Raw genomic sequence first — 19,061 nt, 5'->3', positions numbered from 1 at the left:
AGACTCTCCCTCATTGCGAAGTCTTGTATTGCCCCGGTGTACATTCCTGAGCCCACGGAAGTATCAGCTCAGGCGAATCAACTCGCTGCTCATCAACATCAGCTGGCTCGACTGACGACACTATCGGAGGAGCTTGTTAAAGCGCTTCGGAGTATGCGCCTTTCATATCCGGAATCAGCGCTTAGTCAGCCCAACAGCCTGCGATATATACCACTTATATCAGTAAGATTTCCTTTGTATGTTCACTACTAACTGGTAAGGCTTTAGAGTGGGCCATGGTAGTATGGAGGGAGGATGGATCAGCTTTCCCCCTATTTAGTACTTTTCTCCGACGCTTCTGAGAAATATTCGAACATCCTGAGGGAGGTAAAGATGCGGATGAACAATTGCTCGCCTTTTGTCAGGGCAGAAATACCGTAGCTGAGTACGCCTTATCATTTCGCACCCTCGCTGCTCAGACTGATTGGGTTGAAAGCATGCTGAAACTGCTCTTCCGCAAGGGACTCAGCCTAGAACTGCGTGAGTCCATGCATTCAGGCACATCACTCCAGTACATGCATAAAAGTACCCATAACAGTATCCATAGAGGGTAATAACATGTCTACCTCAGCGCTACTGGACTCAGGGGCAGTTCCTTCATGTCAAGCCAAGTGTCTGAGCAACAAGCCAGCAATCTCAGTTCAAGCCGTCAAGCTCACGGATGAATCAGCTCACTCGTCCACACTTCCCTCAGAGTACACAGACCTCGTTGAGGCCTTCAGTAAATCCAAGGCGTCAGAAATACCTCCTCACCATTCTAGCGACTGCGCTATTGACCTACTACCAGGTGCAACACCACCCAAAGGCTGTATCTTTCCCTTATCTCAACCCGAGTCAGAGGCTATGAAGAAATATATCAACAAGGAACTTTCTAAGGGATTCATCAGACCGTCAACCTCACCTGCATCAGCAGGATTCTTCTTCATTAAGAAAAAAGATGGAGGTCTACATCCATGCATCGATTACCGGGGTCTCAACGACATAACTGTTAAGTTCCGATACCCATTACCCCTCGTACCATCTACCTTGGAGCAACTTCGCAAAGCCAACTACTTCTCCAAGTTAGATCTCCGCAACGCTTACAATCTCATCCGCATCAGAGAGGGTGATGAGTGGAAGACAGCCTTCTCCACCTGTACTGGGCACTATGAATATTCCGTTATGCCTTTCGGCCTTGCTAACGGTCCTTCTGTGTTTCAATCCTTCATCAATGATGTCTTCCGGGACATGCTGGATCACTGGGTAATTGTTTACATCGATGACATCCTTGTCTACTCCAACACATATGAGGAACATGTACAACACGTGAGGTCAGTTTTACAAAGACTCATCGACCATAAACTGTATGCCAAAGCTGAGAAATGTGAATTCCACCAGACCGGTACGTCATTCCTGGGTTACATCATCCTATCTCAACCAGAGTCGGAGGCTATGAAGAACTATATCAACGAGGAACTTTCTAAAGGATTCATCAGACCATCAATCTCACCTGCATCAGCAGGATTCTTCTTCGTTAGGAAAAAAGATGGAGGTCTATGTCCATGTATCGATTACTGGGGTCTCAACGACATTACTGTTAAATTCCGATACCCATTACCCCTAGTACCATCTGCCCTGGAGCAACTTCGCAAGGCCAACTACTTCTCCAAGTTAGATCTCCGCAACGCTTACAATCTCATCCGCATCAGAGAGGGTGATGAGTGGAAGACAGCCTTCTCCACCTGTACTGGGCACTATGAATATTCCGTTATGCCTTTCGGCCTTGCTAACAGTCCTTCTGTGTTCCAATCCTTCATCAATGACGTCTTCCGGGACATGCTGTATCGTTGGGTAATCGTTTACATCGATGACATCCTCATCTATTCCAACACTTATGAGGAACACGTACAACACGTGAGGACAGTGTTACAAAGACTCATCCACCATCAGCTGTATGCCAAAGCTGAGAAATGTGAATTTCACCAGACTGGTACGTCATTCCTGGGTTACATCATCAGTCAGGAGGGAGTGGCAATGGATGAGAAGAAGGTCAGAGCAGTTCTCGACTGGCCACAACCGGCGACACTAAAAGAACTACAACGTTTCTTAGGATTTGCAAATTTCTACCGCCGCTTCATCAGAAACTTCAGTTCCGTAGCTGCTCCTCTAACCTCCATGACAAAGAGAAGCTCTGCACATCTCATATGGTCTACCTCAGCATTAGAGGCCTTCACGGAACTCAAATCACGCTTCACGTCTGCTCCCATTCTTCATCACCCTGATCCTGAAATCCCGTTCAAAGTCGAGGTGGACGCTTCAAATACTGGCATTGGGGCCATCCTCTCACAGCGGCATGGTAATCCACCTAAGCTTCACCCTTGTGCCTACTTTTCTCGCAAGCTCAGTTCTGCTGAACAAAACTATGATGTCGGTAACCGGGAATTGTTGGCCATGAAGGCAGCTATGGAGGAATGGCGACACTGGCTAGAGGGATCAAAGCACCCCTTCGTTGTCCTGACGGATCACAAAAATCTGGAATATCTACGATCTGCTAAAAGACTAAACCCCAGACAGGCCCGATGGGCGCTGTTCTTTACATGCTTCGATTTCTCAGTCACATATCGACCCGGTTCCAGGAATACCAAGGTTGGTGCTTTGTCACGTCAACATGACTGCTTAGATCCCGGTAACTCTGAAGAAAGCCTTCTCCCTGAATCATTAATTGTTTGATTAATGAGCTTGAACAGGCCAATTCACAAGAACTCTCCCCTCCCGAATGCCCTCCCGATGAGGTCTTTGTTCCTCAGGAACTCCGTAAAAAGGTCATGCAACACGTTCACTCGGAGCTCAGCTCTGGTCATCCTGAAATTACGGCCACTCTCCGTCTCCTCCAGAACAAATTCTGGTGGCCAACCATGAGGACTGACACTACAGACTTTACCCACGGTTGCATCACCTGTAACGAAAATAAATCTCCCAGACAGCTACCATCCGGCTTGTTGCACCCCTTACCAGTGCCCTACCGACCATGGTCCCATCTGGCTATTGACTTCATCACTGACCTCCCCAAGTCCAAAAACAACACCACAATACTCACCATCATAGACCGTTTTTCCAAGGCCTGTCGTTTAATTCCTCTCCCCAAACTACCAACAGCTTTCGAAACGGCTATTCTCTACAAAAACCCTCAACTGGACTCACTCCGTTTCAATGTATAATGGGTTTCCAACCACCGTTATTTCCATGGTCAGGAGAACCTACTGAAGTACCTGCTGTCAACGACTGGCTCCAGAGGAGCGAGAACATCTGGAACCAAGCTCACACACACTTGCTACATGCTGTTAGAAGAAAAAAGTCGCAAGCTGATTGTCACCATCGCCCCAGTCCTGAATACACTCCAGGGAGCCCTCCACCCATCATGGTTGATGGCGAGGAGATTTACCAGGTTCGAGAACTACTCGATTCCAGACGTTGGGGTGGCATCCTCAAATATCTGGCGGACTGGGAGAGGTACGGTCTGGAGGAGCGTTTCTGGGTCAATGCTAAGGACATCCTCGACCCTACACTCACCAACGAACAAACGAGACTCCCGCTGTGCCTCTCGCTCACCACCAGAGGGAGCTCTCTCCCGAGTTTTGAACTTCAATCCGGACAACACACATACACACACACGCTCACATACCTGGCTCTGATTGCTCCTGTACCTGACTTTCATTAGTGGACTATTTGAACAGCTCTCAGACTCTCCCTCATTGCGAAGTCTTGTATTGCCCCGGTGTACATTTCTGAGCGTTTCTTTCCGTGTCTGGCCTCTCTGTGTATTACCTTGGACTGTTTCTCTCCTTCTGATTGCCTGCCGCCTGCCCCCGAACTCTTGCTATTGTTTCATTGACTACTGATTGTTTGCTGCCTGCCCCGACCCTTTGCACATCCCTGGATAACGATTTGACTTCTCTCCTCTGTTGTGTTTGCTGGTGCTTGACTGTGACTGTTGCAACAACAAAAAGTCACAGCTGGTTAGGATAAAAATACTTTTTAATTAGGGATGAGTGGAATGGTCAGCTTGTTATCCAACCTCTGTCCACTAATGAGGTCAACTAGTCCATCTCAGTTTTTTTTTTACTCTGTGGCTGACTTTAGAGCCATGTTTAAGCCTGCTGTATCAACACAGTCTACACAATAAAACCCTCTTTGAGCATCTCATCTCTAAATCCATTTTCTTCGACCAGCACTTCAAGATTCAATAATAAATTCTAAGAAAATCACTGCCCGAGTTCAAATCACCTGCTATGTTCCCTTTATTGTGCCATGTCTGTAAGCCACCATATTTTTGTGTTGACAGTTTTCTGCAATAAAAGGCTCTCTGTCAATATAAACAATATATATCCTCAAATCAGTCTACATCAATGGTTCTCAACGTTTTTGACTCGAAAGGCCCTCCATTTTCAAAGACAATATTTGAAGATATTTCCTCTGGTTTTTCTGCAGCAATTTAAATGATTATTTTTATGAACAGAAACCGGGAGTGTTGATATATCAATTAACCACGATTAATTTTGTGATTCTATGGAAGCTGAACAAAAAACTCACAGTTGCGAGAAATAAAGTCAGAATTGTGAGATATAAACTCACAATTCTGACTTTTTTTCTCAGAATTGCGTGATATAAACTCACAATTGCCAGTTATAAAGCCAGAATTGCGCGATATAAAGTCACGACAACTACCTTATAATAAGCAGCAAATTAGGAGTTTATGGACTCTGTGCACAAGCGTAGCGACGAACTTCCGCTGTCGCCTGAAGTCGGGATATCAGTTTCCGGTTTTCGTTCGCGTCGCCCAAAATGCCAGTATTTTCTAGATGTCTCCGAGATCTACAAGTAAGAATCAGTGATGTCTATCGTATCGTTAATGCCTGGTTCCCTGCTCCAATACGCAAGCAAAACAAGGGATTCAAAGGCAATATCGAGTTATATGCACAAATAGTTTAATCTAATGTGTTATTTCGGCATCTAACGGCTAAGCTAGTTAGCGACAGGCTCATTTTAGAAGCTTGTTTTTCTCAAATTTTAAACGCAGACAGTTCGGGGGGGGGGTTGATAATTGTATTATCACTTGTATTAAACTTCTCCCCCTCTCAGTTTGTAATAAAGATCAAGGCACAGGTGAAGTCATTGTCTGGTCATTGTGCTACAGGTCCATTTAAGAACACTTGAGCAAACTTTTTTTTAAAGTACTTATTATGGAAATAATTTAAAATAATATACTTAACTGTAACAAAATGTGATGCTTTTGGACATTTAATTGCACGGTAATTACAATTAAATTAAAATGTGCACTTTTGTTGAACCACTTAAGTGCATCTTTATATGTAATTTCACAATTATTCCAGAAACCTTAATTTGACATTATTATAAAGTGTACTTTTTAAAACTTTCCTTGTTTGTTAAGAATCATAGTAATGAAATTGGGCTCCCTTTGAAGTACACTCAGGTGGCCTGTTATTAAAATTATTAATATTATCTATCTGTAAGTGAATGTAGCATCACAATATTATAATATATTTTCTGAGATTTTCCAAAAAAAAAAAAAATAATTATATTTAACTTGTTACTAAATTATGTGTTTTTTAAGGGTAACTTTAAATGAGTGTTGAGATGAAGGCGAAGGTAATCCAAATGCAAAAACAAGGTAATGCACAATTAAATATTCAGTATTGGATGTTATATACACAATAACACTGATGAATAAAATTAAACCTCTAGTATTGCCCACTTTTTTCCCAAAAAATTTTGAGATCCAACAATAAGCCATTCCAGCTAAAAACGATTAATTTGCCACCACTTACCTGCCTACTGTAAATGTTTTCATTAGATTTGAGTTACATTAAACATGAATGACCTTAACTGAATCTCTAGGAACATCAGGAACACCGAGTTATAATAAGTAATATGCTTATAACATGAACAAGAATGCATGCAGTAACCCGAATGTGGACCAGCAAGGTAAACTCACCTGCCAATTTTAGCCAGTTTTCATTACGTACTACTTTAAAATTATATTAAACATGAATTACCATGGCAAAATCCCCGGGACATTAAAACGCCGGGTTATTAAAGTAACAAGCTTATAATTGCAGGTTTATCAATCCTAGCTTCACCATACACTCGAAGTGTGAGTTTTCTCAGCATTCCTCATTATGGACCTGTAGCACAATGACCAGACAATGACTTCACCTGTACCCTGATCTTTATTAAAAACTGAGAGGGGGAGAGAAACGAACAGTCTGTTTAAAATTGAGAAAGAAGCTTCTAAAATGAGCATGTCGCTAACTAGCTTAGCCGCTAGATGCCGAAATAACACATTAGATTAAACTATTTGTGCATATAACTCGATATTGCGTTTGAATCCCTTGTTTTGCTTGCGTATTGGAGCAGGGAACCGGGCATTAACGATACGATAGACATCACTGATTCTTACTTGTAGATCTCGGAGACATCTAGAAAATACTGGCATTTTGGGCGACGCGAACGAAAACCGGAAACTGATATCCCGACTTCAGGCGACAGCGGAAGTTCGTCGCTACGCTTGTGCACAGAGGCTATAGAGCCAAAAGTCGTAATTAATGTTTTGTTAATTGCGAGAATTGAACCTTAAAATAAAGTGTGAACAAAATATCTTCATTTGTGTTTCAAAGATGAATGAAAGATTTGGAACGACTCAAGGGTGAGTAAATGATGACAGAATTTTCATTTTTGGATGAACTATCCCTTTAACCCTAAAAAGAGTTATAAATGCTAAGAATGTGTTAATGGAAATGTACATTATTGACCTTTATAATTGCAAGCATAATTTATCTTTAATAAGTGATAGTAAAAATAATTTAAAAAATAAGAAGGGACCCTTCAGACCCTTTCAAACACACATCTGAAAATGTAAAAAAATTTTTTTGGCATTTGTGGTTTTTCAGTACTGTACACCCAACCAGACAAGAGTAAACAGCATATCCTCTAGTGTTTGTAGAGTTAGTCATACAATCAGGCCAAAATTAGACAAGACAGACAAAGATTTGCCAGGGTATAAATAGTCTGTGGAAAAGCAGACAAACATGCATGATTCAAAGACACGTACACATTTTCTGTTTGGACTTTCCATTTGTTTATTTTGGTGAAATAGCTGTGCTATTTTCAGCGGCACTTTGAATTGATCTTTTCTTGGTGAGTCACACACCTGCTGGTTTTGCATTGATCATACGCTGCTGTTATTGCTACTTTAAGCCACTGAACTTAACAGATGAGCCTCCGTGTTTGAACCCCCTCTGAAGTTTGATATTTAGAAATACATCCACCGGTGGAGTAATTACTTTTCCTTCCATTTATGTCTCTCTGTAGGTTGTGTAAAAGAAAAAAAAAAGATTTAGTGTGAGATGAAATATCCGTTGAACCCTTTTTTTGCACTCGCTTTATGACAGGGATGTATGGTACTAATGCGGTACTAATGAGGAAACGAGGCAGAGAGAGGTTCAGAGGAAGTGTCATTAAAGAGAGCCATCGTTTATAACCTTGTGTCTCTGCAGGCCTGACATTCTAACCTCACGGTATGGGTGCTTATGAGGAAACTATGCTTCCTTATGAAATTCTGCTCTAAAAGTAGAAGCACAGATTGAATTAGCTAATTTTATATGTGGGAAGAAATTCTCGGGTTTCAAAGAGGCAGGAAGAAGTGGTTTTAAAAGTAGATCAAACTACAGTAGATGAAAAATGTGAGTGGTTCTTGCAAAACATGAACTGGCTTTTTACATTATTTTATACTGTTGTCTGATTTCCACTTATGACGTTTGCGTGGTTTTTACGTTCAAAAATATCAAAATCAATAAGTAATAGGCTATTTTCTACCCTGGTTTTGAGGCCGGCTCAAGAAACGCTCGGTTTTTATGGGTGTGCCGCATTGAAGACTTGGAAGTAAACGCCCACTGCTATGATTGGATAACAGTTTTACATATTAAACTAACTTTCTGTGTGTCTGTTTGACAAGCTACGTCCTTCATAGTTGGAGCCTTCTGGGACTTTGGTTAGACACGTACACATATTTAGGACATATCAAGCGATCTCTAACAAAGCAATAGTGACACATAGTACAATTTTTTTTTACTCACATAATTGTGCTGCACCATTCCTGCCGGATCCAATATAGACGGCACAGCATTGCTTTTTAATCTCAGTCCCTCTGCAAATCCAGGGTCGACCTGTGTCTTGTTTACAAAAGAATCCGCGGTGAAATTAAGTAAACAAACTCTCAATGTTTTATTCGCGGGAGCTGAAACTTGATTAAAAATAAAGTTTTCGCATTCCTAATATTTGAATCTAAAAGAAGGTTATGCAGCGACTGTGTTCTTCCACAACCACTGCACTGCACTAATATTTTGTGATCTTTAACGGCATGTTTATTGCTTGGTTGCTCGATCCGGTTTAGCGCCGCTTATGTTATTTCCCTGCTATGTCATGTGCGAATCAGTGGGCGGGGCTACATAATTTGGCATTGCTATTATTCTGTGGAGGCTGTGTCATAGATAGGCACATTCCAGGATCTGGCGTTCGCTGGGCCTGGTGTCAATAAAAGCATTTATTTCAGTAACAAGGATGTTTTCAGTTCTGAAACTTACAGGGTATTATTTTAGTTCGATGACCTCTTATATATCAAAAACTCAAGTAAAAGTTGATTTCTCAATTAATGACCCCTTTAAGGCTAACATATTCATACTAAAAGCCAAAAAATGTAGATTTCATGGGGACTTTAAAAGGAAAAAAGTATCAGCTGAATGCAAAGTGGCCCCTGTTTGAGTTGACACCAACTAGCTAAATTTCTGTCAAAAAGGGTCCATTGTCAATAGAATTGTGATATATGAAGCACAGCTTACACAGACGTCACTTTTAAACCTAACAGCTTTCTGTTGGTTAGCATGCAAATCTGCATGACCAACTTGAACCCGTTGTGAAATCTGCATGGAGAAAACTTTCACCCTCACATGCAATTCGCCTCTGAAATTCTAGGGCTTTGTTCAAATCACTGACCCTAAGAATGAGAAATATTAAGAGTGATGATTGCCTTAGCAAACACGCTTACAAATGTACTTTCTGAATGCAGTTGGTTATGTTGTTTTCTACTTTTATTCATAAGGTCATAATTTCACATTATAATTGTGTGTTCCAGCTCTCACAATGTAGTATCAAGTCAGCTTCTGGTTCATTAATGGTAAATTGATCTCCTCTTTCAGACTGCTGTGATAATGTCTCTATTTATAGACTGTGTAAATGAATAGGATGCTGATATGTAAAATGTATAGAGAGCATGAGAGGGAATGTGTGCCAGAGCCATAAGCGGAAAGACTCATGAATCACATTGATTTGGTCATGGCAAAACTACTGCTGCCACACTCAATATATGACAATCAATTCTATCACGATGTGTGGCAACAAGCCAGCAATACCATTGAATATTTTTATTTTTTTTTGGTGACTGCAGAGCAGTTTCCTCCTGTATAAATGAATTAGTTCGATTGTGAGCTGTAAGTAGATTTGATTTGAAGTAATTTTATGCGGCTGCTGTCCAAAAATTAATGTGGCATCAAAAAATAAAATAAAAAAATGTGCAGTTCAAATTGAATATGAGAATAGTCACCAAAAACCTCAGATGAGTCGTATTGCTCATGTATATTAATAAAGTATATGTTGTACAAGGCATAGTTTTGACTTTGAAATCTGATTGGAAAAAGTCTACAAACCCCATGTTAAAAAAGTAGATTATTGAGAGGTAAAAAAATAATTCATGATAAATCATGCCAGATCTTTTTCCACCATTAATGCGATTTTGAAACCAACAAAATTTGCGTAACAAAAAAAGAAAAAGAAAAAAAAAAACTAGTTAATTAGTTGTACACAAGGCCTAAAACACCCATAGGTGTAGCTTGTGGTGGGGCCACGGGGGCCCCATAGTTATTTATGGATTGTACTAAATATTTATTTATTTATAAAGTTTTTTTCCTACTAAGTAAATATGCATGTAATGTAGTTAATAATACATGTAAAAGTTAATACATTTTAAATTGTTATTGTAAGTAAATTAATAAATCTAAACAAACTTAACGTCTCCCTCAATCTCATTTGCATAAGAATTGTCGCATGATGAATCTGCATTTTGGTGGATAATAGACTTATAATGCTTGCCTGTTTTGTGTCATAAAATATTCTGTGTTTGTAACAACGTACACGAACTGCAGAGGAATCTGGAGACAACGAAAAACTCAGATGAAGATATCAATGCCGTTGATGACTCCGGAAATAATCAGATAAAGGTGATCCACAGGACACAGCCGTTTTAGCGGCTCAGTGTTCTACTTTTATGCTGACCATTTACATCCAAATGTTAATTCACACAGAACACAACCTATAAATAGATTTTAGAATATAAATTGTTTATCGTCTATTCAGTAAGACTAAATAGAAAGTGTGCACCTGCCATTTTGCATTAACTTGAATCAAGCCCAACAAATGTCTGTTTTAAAAACAGTGGATGAGTAATTCACTCCTTGATTTGCTTAATAAAAGCCTCCTTTGAGATCGTTTCGACATGTTTATTGTGCATTTTCAATGTGTTTATTGCTAAGTTTAGTGTGGCAAAATAGAAGCGCAGCTGTAATTCGCTTGCAATGTTCTATATGTGGTTGCTATGAGAACCTCACAGCTTGCTGCTGCTGCTCTATGTTGTGTCGGGGATGTCGTGGCCTAATGGTTAGAGAGTCGGACTCAAGGCACCGAGCCCCCAACTGCTCCCCGGGCGCCGCAGCAAAAATGTCTCCCCAATGCTCCGGGTGTGTGTTCACGGTGTGTGTGTTCACTGCTGTGTGTGTGCACTTTGGATGGGATAAATGCAGAGCACTAATTCCGAGTATGGGTCACCATACTTGGCCACATGTCACGTCACTATTTAACACAGACATTTAATTTTGCTATAGCAAAATTAAAATGTGTTTAAAAGTACGACTGACCAAATCAACCGGCTCGGCTGATGGATTTATTTTAAACAAATCAATAAAGAAATATCACTGTAATACTATTAAACTGTCATGTATTTAATAATAATAATTTATTTATAACTTAAGAAGAATAAAACGTAAAAAAAAAAAAATAAAATAAATTATTCTTAACTTTCAAACATTAAACTATATAGCTTTTATTTTGGTGGAAAACTGCAGTATCAAACGCCAGTTTTTACTCACATTTGGCGCATGATGAGTGTTAATTTTAGGCCCTGGTTATACACACAACTAGTACACACAGTATAATTTATTTTGTTGAAGGGGTCATATGTGTCACTGTTTAGTTCCTGTTTGTCCTTATTTGGTCCTTCCAGTTCCTTTTCCCATTATTAGTAATCACCTGTTCCTTGTTATTAGTTATCCTCATCACCTGTCTGCCCCTCGTTATCTGCCCTATTTGAGTTCGAGCCCGTTCTGTTCTCCCTTGTCTAGAATTGTTCATGTCAACATGGCTACGTGTGTTTTCCTGTTTCCTTTTGATTATTAAAAGTAATAAAATTCTCCTACGTCGCCTCGCTCCTTTGCGCCGCGCTCCTACACAGCAGCAGTACCGTGACAGAATTCCAGACTGGATTCCAGAATAACTTTATTGTTGCTGCCGCCGCCATGTCAGGAAGACGCAGTGTGTTTCGTTGCGAAAGCGAAAATACTTTGTTTGGCCTTCCAAAACAGGACACAACTAGAAATCAGTGGTTAAGTTGTATTTACAACACTGTTCCAGCACAGTTCAACCCAAATATTCAGATGTGTGCAGCACATTTTATGGAGGACTGTTTCCTGATCCTGGGAGAGTAGACTACAATGCCGGCTGTTCTGACTCACAGACTGTAAGTACGTTTTTTTTTATATTTAAAGGATTTGCCACTGATGATTCAAACGCGAGTTTTGAGCAGTGTAGAGTAGCGCTTGTTGTTTGTCATTTCTCTGATCACAAATGCAGACATGGTTTTATGTTTACATGGTGCGATGCAACGCAACACGTTAAAAGACAGTATAAGTCATTATAATCCGTAAATATGTCCCCGCTGGATGCAACAAATGCCTCGTTTATAATGGGTTTTATTGGTTTTGTCTCATCGCTCCGGGACACGGCATCACAGTATGGTAAGGGGCGTAACATTTCTGTCACACGCTTGAGGTATTCGGCCAATCACAACTCACTGGATTGCTGGCCAATCAGAGCACACCTTGCTTTTCAGAACTATGAGTTTTGTAAAAATAGACGCGCTTCAGAAAGGCGGGGCATAGAGGAGAAACAATGTACAGTATGTTGAAAATAATGTTTTTTTTTTTTTTTACCTTAAACCGCATAAACACATTTCATTACACCAAATACACAACTTAATGTATAAACGCATTTCATTACACCAAATACACAAAATAATGTTCTTTTTAGCAACATCATATGACCCCTTTGAAGCACCTTTTGCTTTTACAGCATCCAGTCTTTCTGAACAGAGAGTCTGCTGTATCAACTTGGCACATCTTGATTTGTCAATTTTTTCCCACTCTTCCTTGTAAAACAGCTCCAGATCGATCTCTTCTAATCATTCCACAAGTTTCTTCGATTGGATTTAGGTCTGGGCTCACACTGCGTTAAGACTGCCAGCAACTTTGTCTCTGCATGTTGCTTGTATTTCAAGTCACTTGTGGGCGCTCCTATGATGTTATTGGTAGACTGCACATCTGAACATATCTTTAGAAAATGTGATCAGAGATGACATTTTTTTTCCTACTTTTGTTTTGCATGTTGGTTGCACAACATGACTCAGGACAGTTGTGTGCATATATAAATAGTTTCGTCATTCTAATATGCTGAATACGCACACGTGTGTGTGTGTGTGTGTGTGTGTGTGTGTGTGTGAGTCTGTGGCTCAAACTAAACAAAGGCAACAGGATACTGCCTCACTGTAAAACAAATGCTAGTTCCAGCAGCAGATGAACACACAGAGGAAAATACAGTCTGAAAGTGTCCTGCTGACCTCCTTTCACAGAATATTTTGAAGGCTAGAAATTATTAATTTGAAAAAGAAATCTTATGTGACAGTATAAATGCCTTTTGATTAAAATGATCAATTTTTGAAAAAAATAAATGTTAGTATGTAATGCAAGCAAACAAACAAACATTACAAATTTGTAATTAATTACATATATTTACAAAAAAAAAAAAACACTTTACCATGGATGTGGTTCTTCAAGTCACTGTTTGTGTTTTAAATACATTTCAAATGTATTTTAAATTAATTAATAAACCTGGACAAAAGTGTTCCTAAAGTAATAGTGATTCTAGGTTAGTGACACAGTACAACTTTTTGTGCTTTGTCATTAACCCTTAAATGCATACCTCGGATTTTTAGCGACCCGGGACATCATTCTCTACCCTCTCCCTCCTTAATTTTTTTTAAGTTAGACATCAACTTTCTTAGTATTCCTCAATCTATTAATTATAAACAATATAACAAGAAAAAAAATTGTAAAATATAAAAGAGTGCCAGTTTTCTGATTAACTTTTTGTAAAAAGTGTATAGGGTCGCTAGAGACCCGAGGTATGTAAATGTGTAAGTATTTTTGGTAACACTTTCTATGAAGCCCGTATTTATAAATGCATTCATTATAATGCCTTAAGAATACCCTTATAATGTATTATAAATACGGGCTTCATAGAAAGTGTTACCGTATTTTTCCTACGCAACTATTTACATATCTGATGACTCAATGTGTGCAATGCATCTTTTTTCCTCAAGGTGGCACTGCTTGATACACAATGATGACGTGACGTTTCACTCATAATTACGGCAGGCATAAAACAAACAAATCATCAGCAAAAATTGAACTGATTTGAATGGTTTTCCAGCAGAGCATAGAGATCCATCCGTGCTGGATATATTGGTCCGGGTCGCTAAAGACCCGAATATTTAATAATGATTAGAGAAACATTCATGCATTTAAGGGTTAACCTAGCATCACTTTAAATATTGCTCATACTTAGTTGACCTGAACCATTAAGCATCCACTTTTTATGTCTCAAAATACCCAGGAACCATCTAGCAATGCCATAGCAACTGCACAATTATGTGCAAAACAATCATTTATAACACCTTTGCATCGGTGCAGCAATGCCCTGACAACCGCCTACAAGTGGCTGGTGCCCCTAGTGGCGGACAAATTACACACTTCACCTTTAAGCAGTTGTTTTGTCTGCTGTGTGTGATAACTGTCACCTCACGCTCCGTCAGCTCGCTCTGATGTTCCCGTTCTGTCCTCAGATCTGCTAGTGACGCTGATGTAATGAGCCGCTAGAAAATGGCTGAGGATAAACATGTTTGTTTGCTCTGGGCTTCAGTCCGTTTGACTGAGCCCCACTTAGCCAGCTTCATTTCCCCCTCTCTTCCTCATTTCACTGGCCGCGCATCTGTCTGTTTGTAATGGTGAACGACGGTGTCCTCAGCCAGTGCTTGGGCCATTCATCTTCATAGAGGAGAGAGAGACTTCATCTGCTCGACAGCACCAGCAGCAGCTGCCCCAGCCGTATTAAAATAGGTGTCAACAGAACAGTTGGTTGACCTGTTATGCGCATAACTGATTATCTGTTGAAATTGTCTGTTGTAAGTCTCGTGTCCCTTTGTCTGTGCGCGCGCTTTTTCTGGGAAGTCGTAAAAGATGCGTCCCTTTTTTGGAATGCAGGGGCGAAAGGGGAGGTGTCCTGTCCCTACAACGGAAATGTCTGTGCCTGTGCATAAATACAATGTGTGATCAGTGCGTCAAGAGCACTCATACACATTATTATAACGGACTCACGCGTGCTTACTGTACTGTACGACTCCTGTATGCCACAGCAATCGTCTTTACCTTGATTACAGTCTTCATCCATCTAATCTTTACTAGCGAGACTGGTTATCCAGTCGAGAAACCGTAGTTTGAGTCTCATCTGGCCATACAGCGGTGGAATGTGTTGACAATCCGTTCAGTCTGTACTTCACACAGCTCGACGTGTGAGGGCTCGCGCTCTTCAGAGACAATCACAGAATATGACCGAGCTCGTGTTTAAAAGCGAAACACACTGGAATTAATAATTAACTGAAAACGCAACGCGAATCTCTGCTCTCTCTGCAATCTCTGATGTAATCAGCCTGGTTTCCTTTATATTAGCTCTGTTTTGGACGGATTGTTTGAATGCATTCGCTTACTGGATCATTGGACTGAAAACTTTCCCGGAGTTTAGCAGCTTAAAATGATCTGATCGCAAGCAGAAGAGCAAAATTGGGTTAAAGGGTTAGAATAGAAATTGTGCTTCAGTAATTTTGTTAATTGCGTTAAATTATTTTAAGGATTAAAATAAGCGTTAAGGATTGTAAAATTAATTGCATGCGTTAACGTTGACAGCCCTAATATATATATATATTACATTTGATAGTTTAATAAATTAATATTATGTAGTAATGTAATATTTGATATGTTAATCTGTAGTATATTTGTCTTTTTTTTTTGCCATTACTTCTATAACACACACATACATATTCTGTAGGTTTCTTAAACTTTGAAACAATCAAGATTGTGTATGTAAATTTGAAATTATTTCCTCTATAAATTATTGTATTATGTCCCACTAAACATAATCAAAACCCAATAGCAAATATTATTGAAGATTTATGAAAATGTATTGCATTTTCTTTTCTTTGAAACCCTGAAGGGTCTCTGAGACCCATGGAAGATGTGTAATACAAATTATTACATTTTATTAATACCATTTCTCATTAGAAAGTGTTGGAATATCAGCCTGATACTGAAATGTTCAATTATTATTTTTTTTTTAATGTATTAAAATGCATATGTAGTCTCTCAGACTGCAAACAGAACAGGAAGAGAAGAGTTAACACTTGTCAAAAAAGAAGTACACTTTAGCATATTTAAAAATATTACTAATTACAGATTTGAATTGCTTACGTGTTAACTGCAAACAAATTAAAATGCATTATAGTTTAAGTTTATATTAAATACAAATTTTTGACCCACTTAAGTAGAACTTAAGTCCATCATTATATGCGTTCCTAATTCATAATTACATCTGTTGTCTTTGAAATATGTTTAAAGCGTACTGACAAACTTGGAAGCATTTATGGTCAATTAAAAATATACTAGAATGTAGTTTCTTTTATTTAATATATTAGGAATTATTTATTTTTTTCAAGTTGCAATTTAGTACATTTAAAATTACTTAAAACATAATAATTAAAAATGTTCTGCATAATATTTTCTGCAAGTACAATTTAAAAAAATAAAAAATAAAAAAATAAATAACAAGATTTCTAGTTCACTACAAGTGCACATTCAATACAATTAAATGCATTTATTTTTTAAAAAGGGAGACGATTAATAACAGATTTTTGATTTCAAGGCCATATACTGAAATGCTTTAAACGCAACATTCATTGAAACTGTCTTCATTTGGTATAGGTTTGAAAAAGAATAATGCAAAATGATTGCAGTTTCGTATCGATTCTTGATAGTAATTTTTGTATTGAGAATTTGATCCAAAGCAAAGTAAACTAGGGTTTTATTGCACAGCCAGCACAGTGAGTTCAGTCGAGTGTTAACACAGGAATCAAGGGAGCCAGGTCAGGAGAGGAGAGATGTAGAAAGAATCCTCTAGCGACACGAGGATGGGAAATGATGTCATCAGGTGCAAAGAAGAGCTCTGCTGTAGCAGTGTTAGCAAGCTAAATAAATAAACACATGAGCTTCAGAAATACAACTAAACAGAGGAGGGGTGTACACTTAAATTATCAAATCACTACATCCTGTAATTTCCAGGTTTATCTAGATTTAATCAGATTTTCTATGCCTGCTCAACCTTTTTTTCATATCTGAGAAGTAAAGGTTCATGACAGAACGTGATAGATGAATAATATTTACAATATGTGACCCTGGACCACAAAACCAGTCATAAGGGTCATTTTTTGTAAATTGAGATTTATACATCCTCTGAAAGCTGAATAAATAAGCTTTCCATTGATGTATGGTTTGTTAGGACAATATTTGGCTGAGATACAACTATTTGAAAATCTGGAATCTGAGGGTACAAAAAAAAACACTTTAAAGTTGTCCAAATGAAGTTCTTATCAATGAACATTACTAATCAAATTAAGTTTTAATATGTTTACAGTAGGAAATGTACAAAATATCTTCATGGAACATGATCCTTACTTAATATCCTGATGATTTTTGGCATAAAAGAAAAATCAATAATTTTGACCCATTCAATGCATTTTTGGCTATTGCTACAAATATAACCCAGCGACTTAAGACTGCTTTTGTGCTCCAGGGTCACATATATTTGTGCTGATTTTAAGCAAAATCATGAATATTTCAGGGGTTTTCCCAAAGTTTAGAAAAGACTTGACAATTTCATTGTCTTGTCACTTATGAGTAAAATGTATTTCAGTAGCAAAGATTTGCTTGCGTCCTCACACACAAAGAAAATGTTACATTTCATTTTTCATGTACTTTTTTTTTTTTTTTGTATGTTGTATGCATTACTGTTCAAAGGTTTGGGGTTGATAGGTTTTTTCAGTGCCAAGGCTGCATTTATTTGATCAAAAATACAGTAAAAAATTATAATTACAATTATAATTAATTTATTACAATTAATATTGTGGTGATGATAATGATAATAATTATTATTATTACAATTACAGTTATTCCTTTAATTCTTCAGAAATCATTCAAAATTTCAGAAATCTGCTCAAGAAACATGTCTTATTATTAATATTGAAAACAGTTGTGCTGCTTGATTTTTTTTCTAAAAAAAACAACAACAACAACATTGTAACAACATAAAAGTCTGCCATTTTTAATTAATTTAATAAAAACATATAAAATAAAAAAAAAAACTACTGAAGTTTTGAATGGTTGTGTAAATCATTCTTCCTCATTTGATGATGATGATGATGATGATGATGATGATTTATATTGCTTACATTAAACATTTTCAAACTAATTTCCAAAAATGGCTGTTTGATTTAAATTATACTTTCTCTGTTTGGAATGATCGCATTTAATCAAATTGCAAAAATACTGAAATGTTATCAAAAGTCTTAATATATAAATATATATTTTACATCATCCTTCAATTATAGTAACAAGTGTGTAGAATCAAGTACATTGTTGTATGTCTGTGAAGGAGGATCTCTCATATTAGCTTTCATGTGAACTGTGTTCTGTATGTGTGATGTGAGATCTGCTGTTAGTGTGAGTGTCAGCTGCAGGTCTAGCAGTAAAAATAGCCTGATCTCCTCCATCTCCACGGGAGGCTTCCACTGCTACGAACATCACGGCATATGCCATCCGGGGTTCCCATATGGCCCAGTGTAATCATGACACATATCCAGCAAACCCTAGTCTTGGTCTTTGGACATTCTGAACACTCTTAAGATCGTGACATGATGGTGGTGTGTTGTATTTCTGATATATCCTAAAAAATTATGCCTAAAGGAATAGTCCACCCAAAAATGATAATTTGCTGAAAACTGACTCACCCTCAGGCCACCTAAAATGAGTTTGTTTCATCAGAAGAACAGATTGGGAATTTTAGCATTTCATCACTTGCTGACCAGGATCCTTTGCAGTGAATGGGTGCCGTCAGAATGAGAGTCCTGTGAAGGAGGATCTCTCATATTAGCTTTCATGTGAACTGTGTTCTGTATGTGTGATGTGAGATCTGCTGTTAGTGTGAGTGTCAGCTGCAGGTCTAGCAGTAAAAATAGCCTGATCTCCTCCATCTCCACGGGAGGCTTCCACTGCTACGAACATCACGGCATATGCCATCCGGGGTTCCCATATGGCCCAGTGTAATCATGACACATATCCAGCAAACCCTAGTCTTGGTCTTTGGACATTCTGAACACTCTTAAGATCGTGACATGATGGTGGTGTGTTGTATTTCTGATATAT

The 19,061-nt window shown here is 38.5% G+C and overlaps 1 protein-coding gene across 1 annotated transcript in view; it reads left to right on the top strand.

The window, feature by feature from the left end:
- Positions 1-3,436: 3,436 nt before the first annotated feature.
- The window catches only part of LOC107675282 (probable G-protein coupled receptor 158), a 93,514-nt gene continuing 77,889 nt past the window's right edge, over positions 3,437-19,061 (top strand). The window contains exon 1 of the mRNA XM_016469581.1: positions 3,437-3,718. Within this exon, the coding sequence (XP_016325067.1) occupies positions 3,437-3,718 (282 nt within the window). The remainder of the gene's footprint in view (positions 3,719-19,061) is intronic.

This window comes from Sinocyclocheilus anshuiensis, unplaced genomic scaffold, assembly GCF_001515605.1.
Source record: "Sinocyclocheilus anshuiensis isolate Anshui unplaced genomic scaffold, SAMN03320099.WGS_v1.1 scaffold1090, whole genome shotgun sequence".
NCBI lineage: Eukaryota > Metazoa > Chordata > Actinopteri > Cypriniformes > Cyprinidae > Sinocyclocheilus > Sinocyclocheilus anshuiensis.
This window is presented reverse-complemented; position numbering and strand designations above follow the sequence as displayed.